The following is a 14,612-nucleotide window of genomic DNA, read 5'->3' on the forward strand; positions in this document are numbered from 1 at the left end:
AAACTAAAATGACGTATTATCATGATTGTATTTGGGCTTTTATCAGAAGAACAGTCCATCTGCGACAGGGAAGTTTTAAAAAAAATTCAGCACAGCCAGAAATTTGTTCTGGTAAATGACGGATAAAGCATTAGTAAAATAAATCATTTTATGTGCTCTTGCCGTTTTTTAGCGCTTTTCTTGCAGGACAGGCACTGATTTGTCCAACGCTGATTCCGTAGTGACTGTTGCATTTTCAGAGATTCACTGTGCGCAGTTTTTACGCAAAACAAATCTCACACAAACTTTATTTTGCAGAAAGTGAAATGATCACAAATGTCAGCAGTAAGTTTTCGTTTTTTATGCAAGTAAATGATTTCCCTCCATTCAGCAGGCTAACAGCAGCCAGCACGACCCCACTCTCTGCCATGACTGCGCATCGCCGCGCAGCTTTGACGGTCACGTGACTCGTCTTGTGACAACAGGAAGCCGGAATGTCAACAGTGTGAGGATGCTGCTGTGGCTTTGACGCTTTTCAACTCTTCATTCACTATTTTTTAAGGACGCAGACTACAATGACTTCCATTATAAAAGAAACACAAAGGTGGGACCCCCCCCGAAAAAAATTAACGACATTTAATCTTGTAGCAAACTCTGAGCTACCTGTAGCATACGAGGGCATGGCAAAAGTCGATATTGTAATTTGTTGCATTAATACATATTAGCAAAAGATATCTATATTTATCTTTGTTTTTTTGTTGTTTTTTTTTTTTAAATTTTGGTGAGATTGAATTGCACAAATGCGCCTTCTTCCATTTTAGCCTTACGCGTTTTCTCAGTCTGGTATGGTAACATTAGCAAGTATGTTGGTGGGCTGGAGTAAACGAGTCATCCTGTGGTACAGTGGTCGAACTTATGCGCATAATGACTCCACTTAAGCGGTGTCTTTGTAAAATAAAAATACTACTGGGGTGCCGGGTTAAGTAAAATCCCAAAAGGATGTATTTCGAGTTCAGTCTGTACAGGTTACTACTTATGGTTAAAAAAACAAAACTACTACGACTTGAAACTGGGCAGGAGTATTGGCCCCCTTTTAAACCACTTATAAGACAGTTGAAATCATATCGTGTAACCGATTTGAATAAAAAAACTTTTACCCATTTAGTCTTTCTGTATGTAGTGTAGTTGCAAGAGATTTAATTTTTTTTTTAAGTTTTTGACGAAAGAAAAGAAAAGGCCAGTTTACGATCAAGATACATTTAAAAAAATCTAAACAAAAACAAAACAAAAAGGTCTGAACCCCTGAATCCTGCACTAAGGGGATCTGGTGTCACTACTATGCTGTTTGGGGTATTTTGCTTGCAGGTTTTGAATCTGGTTGTGAAGCAGGATCACTCAGAAAATGGTTCTAACGGCCTGGCTGATTTATCTGCAGCATATCTATTAGTATCGCAACTTATAACGGCTGATAAATTAACATTGAAAGAGTAAAGAAGAGACTGCTGAAACACCCTTCAACCATATTATGCGTGTTGATGTTGCATAACTGGTTCACCAGAGGGCACTCTGCAACTTCCCTTTTGGAAAGAAATACAAATACTACAAATGAGACAAACTGAGTGTAAACGAGTACATAAATCACTACATATTATAAAAATTAGGGAAATCTGTTTATGTTTAGTGGGTCTGAAAGAAAAAAATATCGGCCAGTATGTCAGGATGTTGGACTTTTAAATAATTGATTATCTGTATTTGTAACAGTCTTAATAATCCTGTTTCCATCAGGCTTTACTCGGTGATAACCTTTAGCCTATGTAGCCCAAGAGGATAGATCTCTTCCAGGAGCCAGTGCACTCAACCATAGATAGTTTTTAATTGTCCCTCATGCACAGAGATTTCTCCAGATTCTCTTTGTGGAGATTGGTGAACTTCTGCCAATCTTTACCTCTGATAGTCTCTGTCTCTAAGATGCTGTTTTTGTACCCAGTGATTTTACTGATATGTTGCTAGTAAACCGAAGTAGGTGCATAATTTTCATCTAGCTCTGGCATCAATTTTGAGCTAGATGCTCAAATATAGTGATGAAGAAATGAAAGACCTTTAAATTTCAGTTATTTTTTTACAAGGATCATTCATGCATCTGTCTGGCTTAAAAACATGAAATAAATTACAACAAAATCAAAACATGTGTATCTGCCACATTGTTATTAGTATTGTCCCAGAATTCTACATTCACTCTGTAGTACATAGCCTCATTTTACGCTGCCATGCACTCTTCACACTACAGCTGATGTTCTTTTTTACCTTGTGAGATCTGCTACTTCGGTACAAAACAATCAGCACTTTACGTTTTTAGTTAGAAGCGCCTTTGAAATTCAATGACAGTCAGAGAACCATCTTTCATGCTGAGCCCTGAACTCTGATTCTTAACTAAGAGATCTGAGAATGTCCTACATCAGTGTCATTAACACTTGTGACTCTTATTTTTTTCTTAAACAGCATAAAAGAAGCAGTGACTTTCATCAATGCAATTGATGTGAACAAGTTCTCCAGACTGATCTCCCGCATCATACAGAAGCTTCATCTGAAGGTATGGAGACTGCACAATGTTATCTGTGCCAAAGATGAGAGGCTTCGCAGCAAAGCTGTCGTGCATGCATAAAGACTTACTGGAGCATCGCTCACACTTGACTCTAATTAATGCACACGCAGACCTGGATCTGCTAATCTTTCTGGTTTGTCACAAGATTGACTCGTCAAACTAAATGTTTTATTCAAGGGACTCTTTGCGTGGTTTCTTTATTTTTTTGAAGTGCTAATGGGTGGCAGTGCAACTTTTTAAAATAATAATATTTAATGCCATAGACATTTTGACATGTATCAACAGGTGATCACATTATTTAATGTTCTTATGCTGCAATTCAGCCTAGCGGATGAATTGTTTTGTTGATATTTATGTAATTAGAATGAATATTTTAACTCTTTGTTAGTTTATGCTTTGTTTTTTATTCATACAGTAGCAGTTTTTCAACCTTTTGCATGTCTGATGTCAAGTGCTACAAGCCTCAGTCTATCCATGACCTAGCATCCACATTAAATAAAGACTAGGGGCTTTATTTACTTAACTGGTGGCACAGTGGTACAGTAGTTAGCACCATTGGCTCACAGGCCCAGAGAGAACTTGCAAACTCAGAAGCATTCAAACCTGTGATGTTCTTGCTTTGTGGGTTATGTCCAAGTACTCTGGATTCCTCCAAAGCCATGTTCATGTTAGGTTAACTGGCAATTCTAAATTGGCCATAGGTGTGAATGGCTTTCTCTCTGTCTCTCTATGTTAGCCCTGTTAAACTGGCAACCTATCCAGGATGTACCTCCCTTCTTACCCTATGACTACTGAGATAGGACATTGGCTTTAGCTGCTATATGACCCTGAATTGGATAAGTTGAAGAAAGCAGAGTGACAAGGACTTAACTTTGGAAATTGTGATACTGCAATGTTGCATATTTTGCTTTAAAAATATCCAAAATAAAAATAAAACTATAATAAAAATCTGTTTGTTGACTGAACTGACTGTCACTCACGAGTGGCAGCAGAGAAGCCGCGCGCAGCAAAACATTAGTGTGAGTAATATGAGTATAATACTGTATGTTGCTTATGAATATAAGCTCCTTTCAAGGAAAACCTTTGTTGTTGTCAGACTTGTCAGATTAACACTGACACCCACATACTGTGTTTTAAAGCTAATTCTGAAATTTTTTTGATTGTCAAGCAGACAGTGGCCTTTCGTTCATATATTTAGTTATTATTTCAGGATGCTTTTACATTACATTGTTTTTTTTTCTACACAGGGAGAGCGGACGTTCAGTGAGGAAGAGGAGGAAAAACTCCAGGCTGCTCTCTCATTGGATAAAAATGCTCTCAACCTAGTCTTGGAAACTTCTGCCTTTATATTAGAGCAAGTGAGTGGTCACCAGACATCCTTTGTTACGGCTGTGTTTATCTTGATAAGCTGGACTTTCTTTTTGCTAGTTTGAGAATATAATATAATTTTTAACAGGCAACATGGCTGTTAAACATGATGGAGAAGACAAAATAAGAAATAGGTTTTGTGTGGTGGTGAACAAAGACATGACCTGAATCCACTTAGATATGTTGCTGCAGTGCAGATAGAAACATTTCTGTACATTTAAATGTGTTACTGTTCTTTGCCCTTGTTGTGTACATCATACAGGTGTATTTGTAAGAAAGATAAATATAAGAGCGATAAGTGAGGTCTTCTGTACATGGTTCACCAAAGTCACGTGACCAGGCATGTTTACAAGTTTTTACATTGTTTTTCCTGCAGTGCACATAAAAAGTGACTCAAATGATGCACAGCGCTTATTTTGCATATTTTCTAAATATCTTAGTATGAGGAGATTGGCATGGAGTCTGTACTGTAGCTTTTGAATCACACAGTGAGCCTATTTCTCCACCTGGGGTCACTGTTGTGTTGCGAGTAGTTGTATTTCCAATGTTGTGTTTGGTATTAGATTAAATGGATTGTTCTTTTATAACTGTAACTGCACAATAACCCCATATAAATTATTACATTTGATGCTGATTAACACATCCTGTCCTCTTCTCTCATCACCTTTACTAGGCAGTGTATCATAGCGTAAAGCCGGCCTCTTTGCAACAACAGCTGGAGATGGTCCATCTAGCCCCAGAGAAGGCTGAGGTGTTCTCTCAGACCTGGGCAACTACTGGACCCGAACTGGTGGAGAAACTGAAACGTAATTTGTTTGCCCCGAAGAAGGTACAGACTAAGGGTTTTTTTGTCCTCGTTAGCATCAGACTGCTTATTTTTATTTAGCAGAATATACACAGTTTGTTGTTTATGTTTTACAAACAATCTATCCAAACAAGAGTTTTACCACTGATGCAGAAACTGCATCCATCACACTACAGTGCATGTAAAACAGTTATTCTTGTCATTCATCCACCAGTTGTGCCTGTGCTGGTGTAAATGAGAAATAGAATTTTAGTTGCCGTAAGTCTGTGGAGGATCAGTAAAAGCAAGCGATACAGTATACTGTGTAATATTTTTTTGGGAACATTATTAGTGTTGATATACCTGAACTTGGACTACATCTGCTATAACGTCTTTGAAACCCAAAGCTGCCCGTTATATTTTATTTTCATCGCGAGCCGAGTTCTATTGAATTCATAATGTGATACTGAATTGAAAATAAGCATCAGACTGTCCACATTAAGACTGACCTGCTTTTATGTGAGTTCTTTCCAGCCATTTGGATTACAAAGACTTCTTTCAAAGCTCACACAAGTTGTTTCATTAATTTTAAAACTTGTTTCGCTCTATAACTTGATTAAAGAGCGACACTTCAAACAGCATTCCTTTCAGAGACAAGGGAATTAAGATCAAACACAGAATAAATACGCAGCATGTACACATCAGTCACATTATGCTGAGGCTGTTGCTGTTGTCAGACATTTATATGTCTCACCTGCTTGTGTCTGGCAAATCTTCCCCTCGCTCCCTAATGAATTTATACGTGGAAGGATGTGACAGCTATTGATCCTTGAGAATAGAGTCGTAATTATACTAATACTGTAATAATTAAACTAACATGTTTTGTCTCACATGCACATTTGAGATTAAATTGATTCTCATATTCATACACACCATTTCTATTCAGCAGGCATCTTGTCATTTCTGCCACATGCTCATTGAACATAAAGTCATAAATTTCTTGCTCAATATCAGAACTGGGTGTGAACAATAAAGCTAAAACTGTTAGTTAACCAACTAAACGTTAACTGGCATCACTTTTGATTAAGCAATTAATTGCGTGTATCAAAGAATTTGTAGAGTTCAGCCTCTGGAATATCAGGACTTGGGTCTTTTTTTCTTCACTGATAATATCACAATTGTAAATGCAATATCTTTGGTTGGTTGGACAAAAAGCTGACATTTGAAGATCCCACCTTGGGCAATTATAAATGACATTTTCCCCTGTGTTCTGGCATTTTACAGAGCAAACAACAAAACAATCAGCAGATGAATCAATAAGGAAAATATGCGAGATGTAGCTGTAAGCTCAGTGCTGGTGTCAAATATATATGTGTGTGTCATGATTGACAAATTAAGTAAATAGTTTTTTGAATGCACAGCAGAAATGAGCAACGGTCTTACAAATAAACACAAACCGCATCACCCCAGTGATTTAAGTAGTTGTGAGAACTAAATACCAAAATAATATAAATATCACACATGTGGGAACAGGACCTCAAGTTAATCTCTATGCTTGCTACTGGCTGTTGTGTGATTGAATGGGCTATTTGCTGTTTTAATTAACTCTGCTGTTTACAGAGAATTAAGAATTTTTCCTTCATGTGAGGTTGTCGGGAACAGTTCCTTTCATTTCCTGTTTTTTAATCTAAAACTGAGCAAACTAACCTATGATCAAGCAGAAAAAGCAGAAATGTGTTAGAAAGCAATGCCCATGTATTGTACTATTAGAATGCTCATTTATTTTGGCCTATCTTCTACAAGATAATAAAATACTGCAGGTGTTTATTAAATGTATTCAGATTGATTCCTTTACATATAAAGAGACTTAAAGACCAACGACCGCAGAGTTGTAATGTTTATTCCTGCTAATTTGAATGTTTCTACAGTATAAATAAATGCATTTCAGTCCTTCCCCACCTCACACCTGTGCTGTGATGCATCCACAACCAATAAGTCACACATGGTTTATTATTATGGCCTCTCGCTGCATCATAAAACACTTAACTGCCCCGCCTTGACTCACCGCTGCTAATCTATCACACTGCTTCAGCTGACTGGTGAAGTGTCTGTCATTAAATCAGCCAAGCAGGTGGGGGAATTGGTGAGGTTGGTATAAGGAGACACTGCAAGTTTTACGAGTTCACATCACATCACGTAGACCGTCCTTTTTTTCACTTTTGTTGGAGGAAAGTTTGGATGAAGGGATGAAGTAAAAGTCTACAAAAACGTGGCCATGCGGCATATACAACAGTTTTCAGTTTTCCTTTGTCCTTGTAACAAAGCAATATGGTAAAATGTTAACATGAAGTTTGGAAAAAAAAGTACAATGCTGATTAATTTGACTAATAAGTGCTTTGGAAACATAAAACATAAAAAAAAAAAAACGGGAAAAACAATGAGAAGGAAATGAAGGATAAAAAAATCAGGTCAAAAGTACCAAGATAATGAGGATGAGGCAGAAGTAATAATAAAATAGCAATTATTTTATGGGAAAAGCACTTTTTTTAAGTCTTTGAAAAGCTGCCTGAGGCAGTTATTACACTGAAGTGTGAGACGTTATTTTTACGGTTATGTTAATTCTAAAACTGTTTGTGTGTTTCAGCTGGAGTATGTTGGCTGGCAGTTGAACCTGCAGATGGCTCAGTCCAGCCATGCCAGACTGAAGTCTCCCAGTGCCGTCCTCCAGCTGGGGCTCCAGGGTGAAGAGTCTGAGGTATGGACACAAACAGACAGTCTGCTTTTCTTATAGCTTTACTTATCTATTGTAAACATCCTATTTGCTCCAAGTCTTATTGTGCACTTTGATCACAGAGCTGTTCTTTGTAAATGTCAATTAAGAGGCACCATCAGTCTTTCTCTGTTCTTTTGCTAATCCCTCTGGTCTCTGTCTTGACCCAGAGGTAGACTTGCATCTAGCTCCAGGGTAACTGTAGTGTATGGATCAGAGATCAGGGAGCTTGTTATCGGAAACCTCCTGGGTCTTTTTGTTCTCTTGAGAGACTTATTGTGTGGTTGAAATTGGTCAGTATGTTGGGGCATTGTTTTGTTACCAGCACTGAATTGTTTGAATGCCCAGCATCTAAGCTGTGTTAGTCTCGGCGCCTGCCTTATTGAGGTCACTAGTGAGTTTCTTCATTAAGATTCTTAATAGGCAATTTTTGCCCACAAATAGTTGGACAAATAATTAAGCAGCAATCTAATTAACCTTAAAAATTTGTTCTTCTAAAGGAAAACACCAGGAAGCATGAGCTAAATATTGTTTTGACTTTTTGTTTTCTATCAAAGCATTTTCCTGTTTTTATTTATTTTTATTCAGAGTTTGTTTGGATCCCAATTAGCTAAAACCATGTAGTTACTCTGATAACTGAGACCTCATGAGCCTCCCTCACTCATTTCTTCTTTTTCCACTGGGAGAGGTAGAGCTCTGTAGCTGCAGTGAAAGCAATCAGAACTCAAAAGACAGTGTCTTTTTAACATTAAATGATTTTCAACCTTTGAAGTTTGAGATTTAATTGAAACATTTTCTTGAGTCTTAATGATTTAATTCTCCTAACAAGCTCAGCCTCAAACATGAAAACATACTTAGTGAAATGTTGATTTTTTTTTTTGAGAAATACTTGAAATGTATTCTGCCAACTATGAGTGTTGCACACAACTTTTGTTTGTTGGCACAGATACTAAAAATTCATTTTTGGCCTTTGGGCACTTGAACGGTTTCTTGTAAAGCAGTTTTTTGTCTCAGAATGGTGGGACTGATTATCCCCACAGCCTGGATAGTGGTGTTCCAGCTGACTAGTCAAGTGTCTTTCTTGCACACTGCTTTGTATTCAGACCCTAGAGAATGTCGGCTCAGTCTGAACGTAGAATTAGGCATGACATATTCAAACTGCTGTCGTCTTAAATGCGGGCCTATAGGCGTTAGCCAGAAAAAAATATGTGTTTTGCTTTATCTTTGTGAATGCAACAGCAGTACGTTATTTTTTTTATGGTTTTCTTCTGTGTTCTCCCTAGGCTTTGCAGAAGAGGTATTAATTTATTTAAATCCACTTACACAATTTCCCTTGTGGGAGGAGATAGCTGGGGGGCTAAAACAAGGCTGGTTAAAAGTGTAAAGGGATCAACTTCACTGAACATCATTGAGGTGCACGTTCACCGTTGACCTACAGGGGGCACTGTTGCCTCACAGGTTGGAAAGCAGCCCTCAGGGGCAGTGAAGTGTCTGAGATGGATAAGATTCCTCGTTTAAGTTTGTATTAAGGTACTTTGAGCGTGCACTTTTCTTTTAAATTTCCATTGGTGCTTTCTGATTAGAGTTTCTTGACAGTAAGTTTGTTTGCTTCCAAACTCTGAGAATCCCTCAGTAAAACTTTTGAGATGTCAAAACACTGCAATGACGGAGAAGTAAATTAGTTGTGAATAGAAATGAAATTCTGCTGCAAGTGTCATACTAATTACAGCACAGATTTATAGCACCGTCAGTGCTGGCTGTCTAATGGCGAGGGGAAGGGAAAACAGCAAATGGAAGAAAGCAGAGAATTAAGAGGTGACAAGGACAGAAATATTGAGATATGAAGGTGAGAGAGGAAGTGAAAACAAGTAAAACAATTAAAGAGGATAGAAATACTGAAGAAAATTGGGATCAAGAAAAGAAAGCAAAAGATGTGTAAGGGGATGGCAACAGTGGCACTTTGTGTTTTATTGATTGCTTGGAACCTAAGTGGAGAGTAAGACTCTCTCATCCGACTGGCCTCCTACTTCATTAGCGCTCTTCCTGAGGAGGAGGACTGCCAGGGGGCTTCACATCTCATTCTCCAAACTATATGTGACGTACAGTGTATCTGCAGTAGAGTGGATAAGATGTTAGAAGGCATACTTGAAATTAAAAGTGAGTGCAGTGGATTTTTATATTTGTTTCTGTGTTTTATTGAAGTATATAATATCAGGGGAAGATCTTCATAACACCCTCTGTCTCTAAAGTGTGTGGACCAACACGGAACTTATGGATTATAGTTTCTGTTTCAATGATTGTGTGACCTCACCCATGTGAGATGCTATTTTCCTCATAACTGAATTTGTATCGGGTTCGGTGAAAAGTTGCTGTTTCAGATATGAAAACCGAGGAAGCACTGCAGTACATCGGCACACAGGCATAAATGTCTTCTCATGCACTCCTTAATATTTCAGGAGTGAGAGCTCTAGTTTACCCTCATAAGGACCGGTGAGATTGGCCTCGTTCAGTGAAGGTATGACGCAAGACCTGTTGCATTGTTATCCCAGTGGGGAGGGGGCTGAGACAGAAAAATGACTTGATTGATCTGCTGTCAAAAGGAAAGAAAAGTTAGGGGGAAAACTTGATGTGAGCAGATGATGGAAGGGAGAAGATCAGGATGCAGCAGAAGGTGATAGCAAGGACAAACAATAGAGAAAAGACTACAAAGAAAACTCGAGAACGACAACTGAAAGATGAGAGTGAGAATTTGCTGAAATTTCTCATGCAGTTTGCATTAGGCTATGTGAAGTCCTCATAATAGTAGTATGTATGGCATGCGACTTTATGACAGGAAGTGTTTCTGAGCTTCTGAGAAACAGGAATGTCTGCTTTTATCTGTATTTCGAGAAGGTTTTTGTTGGCATGCTAGCTAGACTGCAGATAACCCGATTAAACATTTCCAGCTGCATAGACCTTCAGATATAAATGCATAGTTTTTTCCATTTTATGTCAGAGGTGTGTTGTTTGTGAGACTTTTGCCTTTAGAGAAATAACGATGCGTAAAGCAGATACTGGCTTTCTACCCAGCATCTGCTGCATGCATACTGGACTGCTTGAGTTTGTAGCACCACATGGACGTCTCCCTTTCATTCTCCAAGTTGCTGAGTTTATCCTTTGGTGCAGAACTTTTTGAAAATCTTCAAATATGCTGGTAGGTTATGAATGAAAGAAACTGACAAAAAAATAAGATTCTTAGTTTCATAAATTTCTGTATTTGCATCTCTAGTACAACAAACCAACATGCCAACAAACCAGATGGCACAATTTTGTACAGCAGCAGAGACAAAAACGTAAGTGTTGAAAACTTGAGGAAGTGAGATCTTTTTTTAGCCATATGTTTTCATGATCACACCATGACTGGGCCACAAAGTATTTAATAAGATATTATTATTTTTCTGTGATTATTGAATTTGTAAAAAGATACAGCTTACAGAAAGCAAACATGCAAGAGGAGAATATTTCAATAATAGATAAAAGAAAGGCAAAGATAAAAAGGACGCTGAAAGTAAAACATTAAAGTGGATTATTCTTGAACTAAACTGCAGAAACTCTGCATTATTCACAGTTGAAAATAATCTTTATTTATCTTATTTATCTCTGAGATGCGGAAACACTGGCTGCCTCTCAAAAGCAAAGGATTTGAACACAAGGTGGGCGGGGGTTCGGTGTTCACAGAGATGACAGAGATGATTGGAGATTTAAAGAAAGTACACCTTATTTCATTTCTAATGTTTTAAGTATCAGGATATAATAAAAAAGAATCTAGTCCTTAACAGGTCTTAAAAGATGAAAAACACCACGTGACCTATTTACACCATGTCATTATTTATTTAACAAAAACAGACAGTGTGAAAAACTAAGTAAAGTTAATGCATTCACAGGAGTTATGAGGGTAAGTAGCAGCCATGTACTGTTTATTAAATCAAATAGTAGTCAAGCATGGTGTTGGAGGTGTGAGGATTTTGTTTGTTCTGCAGCCACAGGACCTGGGTACCTCGTAGTCACTGAGTCGACCATGAACTCCTCTGTATACCAAAGTAGAGTCTAATGTGAGGCCATCTGTCCAACAGCTGAAGCTTGGGCAATATTTTGTTATAGTACAGGACAATCATGCCAAGCACACCGGCAACAGAATGGCTGAAAAACAAAATAGTCAAGGTGTTGCAGTTGTCCAAAGTCAAGACCTCATCCTGACTTAAGTGCTGTGCCAGGACCTTAAGAGAGCTGTGGAGAAACAAATGACCTCAATAAATTGAAGCTGTAAAAAAGAGCGGGCTAAAATTCCTTCACAATGATTTGAACGACTAATAAAGTCACACAGAAAACAATTCAGGTTATTTCTGCTAAAGGTGGTTCTGTTTAATGTCGGGGTTTGTTTAATCACACTAAATAAATAATGGCATTATGTGATGTAATGTGCCATATGTTGTTGATACTGAATTATTTTTTAGACCAGTAAGGAGTAGATTTTTTAAAACTTATGCCCTGTATAAAACATTTAAATTGACAGATAGTGTACCTTCATTTTACCATGACTGTGATCATATTTAGGAACTGTGTTTGACATCGTATAGAAGAAAGATTGTCTGAATCTCAGTGTTTAGACTAGAGTGAAGAGTTTTTAGAGCACGAGAATTATTTGTACATATTCCAACTTCATTATTTGAAATTTTGGGCATGTTTGGTATTGGCAGCCATAATTTCTAAAGTATATATATGAGACAAAAAAAAATAAAGACACAGTATCAATCGATCCTTTTAAGTATATGATGTAAGGTAAGCATTTGCAGGGCCATTAGTCATACTCAAAATATTTGGCCACAGAATAAGCAGCTTAGTGTAAACACGTCAATCAGTTGCACTGTTAATTTGTGCGGCACAACACTTTGGGAATAGGACCGAGAGAAAACCCACTTCTGATGGAGGCTTTTTGAGGAGGCTTTTTATGAGTGAGTGGATATTACATCCTTAGCAGTGCTTAAAGGAGCACACTGGGTCTTTTTCTGTTTTGAAACGCTCGGATAAATAATTTGAGGAAAAGACAGATATTCCATGGAGGAAAGTACAAGTGGCTATACTCAAGTGGGCACAGCCTGCATTTGTTTAAAATTTTTGTTAACTTGTAAAACAATATTACAAATCAGCCTTTTGACCCCTTTTAGCGGTGCTACTTGTGACCACCTTAAGATAGACTGATTGATTTAAAAAACCTTTGGATGCTTAAGTTTGTTTTCTAAACATACATTCATAAAAAGGAAATTTTGATGTCACTTTAATGAGTCTTAAAATTAAAATCCTTTACCGCTCTTGGTGTCTGTCTCTATCTTTTGGCATTAGGATGAGCCACTGGCCTGCTGACCAAAGGCTAGGGTGAAAATTATAATACGGAACATCCACTTGCAAGGCAGACTCTGTCGATTTTAATATTTATTGTGCGCATGCTAGGCTGCAAAAGCACGGGGTAAGAGCTAGCGAGCTAATGTACCCTCTACATGCTGGCTCCGACTTCAAAGGATATCTTTGCTTGATAGCTTCAGACAGACTTGATGAGAATTGATAAAGCAAAGCTCTTCTGAGTTTTTAAGCCTCAAAGGGGAAAAAATGTACTAAATGCAGCTTTGAGACAAATCCCAGACTTTTCCCAACAGATTTTTCTTATGTTCTTCCTATGGCCTATTCAATCAAAAACTTGTAAGCAGGAATAGCTTTTCCCCTAGAGCTGGAGTTTCCACTGGACGCCGCCCAAGTACTTGTTTCATTCAGTCTTGTTGTTTTTCATTTCACTGTGGGGCTCAAGTGACTGGTTGATACAACACCCTGCTGGCCTTAGAGCCTCAATCCTGATAAGGAAAACTCACTCTACAAAACTTATAACAATAAAAATAAAATATTTCTTTAAAATCAGACAGTTTTAACAAACCTAGCGACGTCCTCCCCATAATAAATAAGAGGGAAAGCAAATATACACATGAAGGAGAGAAGAGGAGAAGCTCAAACTCGAGGAGGATCTTCTCTAAGTGTCTGTCACCCAAGATAATCGGAATTTGTTTTTTTTTTTGTAATTTCTAATTATAAAATGAAAATGGCATATATTTGCTATATCTGGCTTTTCAAATGTAAATGTTTGCTGTTTTTTATTGTTTAGCTTTAACAAATGTTTAGTTTGATAAAAGGAGCAATTTGAGAATTTTACTGTGGGTTTCAGAAAACGAGGATTTATCAGTTTCTGACAGTTTGTAGACTAATCAATTAATTGATTGAAAAATGTAGCTAGAGTAAGTATAGAGAAAATACTTTGTTACTTAAAAGAAGTTCAGAGGTTAGAGATTAGGGTCAGCACCTCTGATCTCAGAGAGATACAGTATTTCACTCCAGGTAATTTCAGTCCACTAACATTGATTTTTATTAACAGGCGTCTCCTCTGGTCCTCTTTTCAATGTCTGGGCTCGCTTTAGACCTCACAATCTCAGCTTTTTGCTATATAAATTGTGTTTAAATGCATCTGTCATTTAAACTGCGCTCACTGCACTTACATTTTAACTGCACTCACCTGTTTCTTAAATGTCACAGAGTACAAACAGATCACTATATTATAACACAAAACTGTAACCAAAGTAAAACAGTCAACAGTCCATTTCTTGTAGCGTCTGGGAAGGGAACAATTGAGTTTGTTTTGCCTCACTGTTCCTGATGGATGGTGGATGATGCTGTGGTAGTTTAAACAGCTCTCAATAAAATTTGGACTCGGAAGAGTGGCTTCTTTCTCGTAGGCAGAGTGTTTCTAAGCATCAAATACGCATGCTGTTAATTGTGCTCATTCATACGCAAGTGCTTCTTTTCAGAAAGAGCATATTTCTGATTCCTGATTCACATTTCGGGGTCTTATTCTGTCGGATTCCTCCAAATTTGCATTGTTTTACTCCAGTCCACGCTTTCAGCGCTTTTCCTTTTTATCGATCCTCAAATAAATTTTATGACCTAGTTTTTTTTCTCTCCTATCTTTTATTTGTGATTTTTTTATGAGTGAATCTCATAAATTTGTATTATTATTTTTTTGTGTGTCAGGT

The 14,612-nt window shown here is 37.6% G+C and overlaps 1 protein-coding gene across 1 annotated transcript in view; it reads left to right on the forward strand.

The window, feature by feature from the left end:
• Nucleotides 1-427: 427 nt before the first annotated feature.
• Nucleotides 428-14,612, forward strand: part of commd10 (COMM domain containing 10) — a 65,319-nt gene continuing 51,134 nt past the window's right edge. The window contains exons 1-5 of the mRNA XM_031750172.2: nt 428-583; nt 2,479-2,569; nt 3,829-3,939; nt 4,623-4,778; nt 7,378-7,488. Of these exons, the coding sequence (XP_031606032.1) occupies nt 555-583; nt 2,479-2,569; nt 3,829-3,939; nt 4,623-4,778; nt 7,378-7,488 (498 nt within the window). The 5' untranslated portion in view covers nt 428-554. The remainder of the gene's footprint in view (nt 584-2,478; nt 2,570-3,828; nt 3,940-4,622; nt 4,779-7,377; nt 7,489-14,612) is intronic.

This window comes from Oreochromis aureus, linkage group 12, assembly GCF_013358895.1.
Source record: "Oreochromis aureus strain Israel breed Guangdong linkage group 12, ZZ_aureus, whole genome shotgun sequence".
Classification (NCBI taxonomy): Eukaryota; Metazoa; Chordata; class Actinopteri; order Cichliformes; family Cichlidae; genus Oreochromis; species Oreochromis aureus.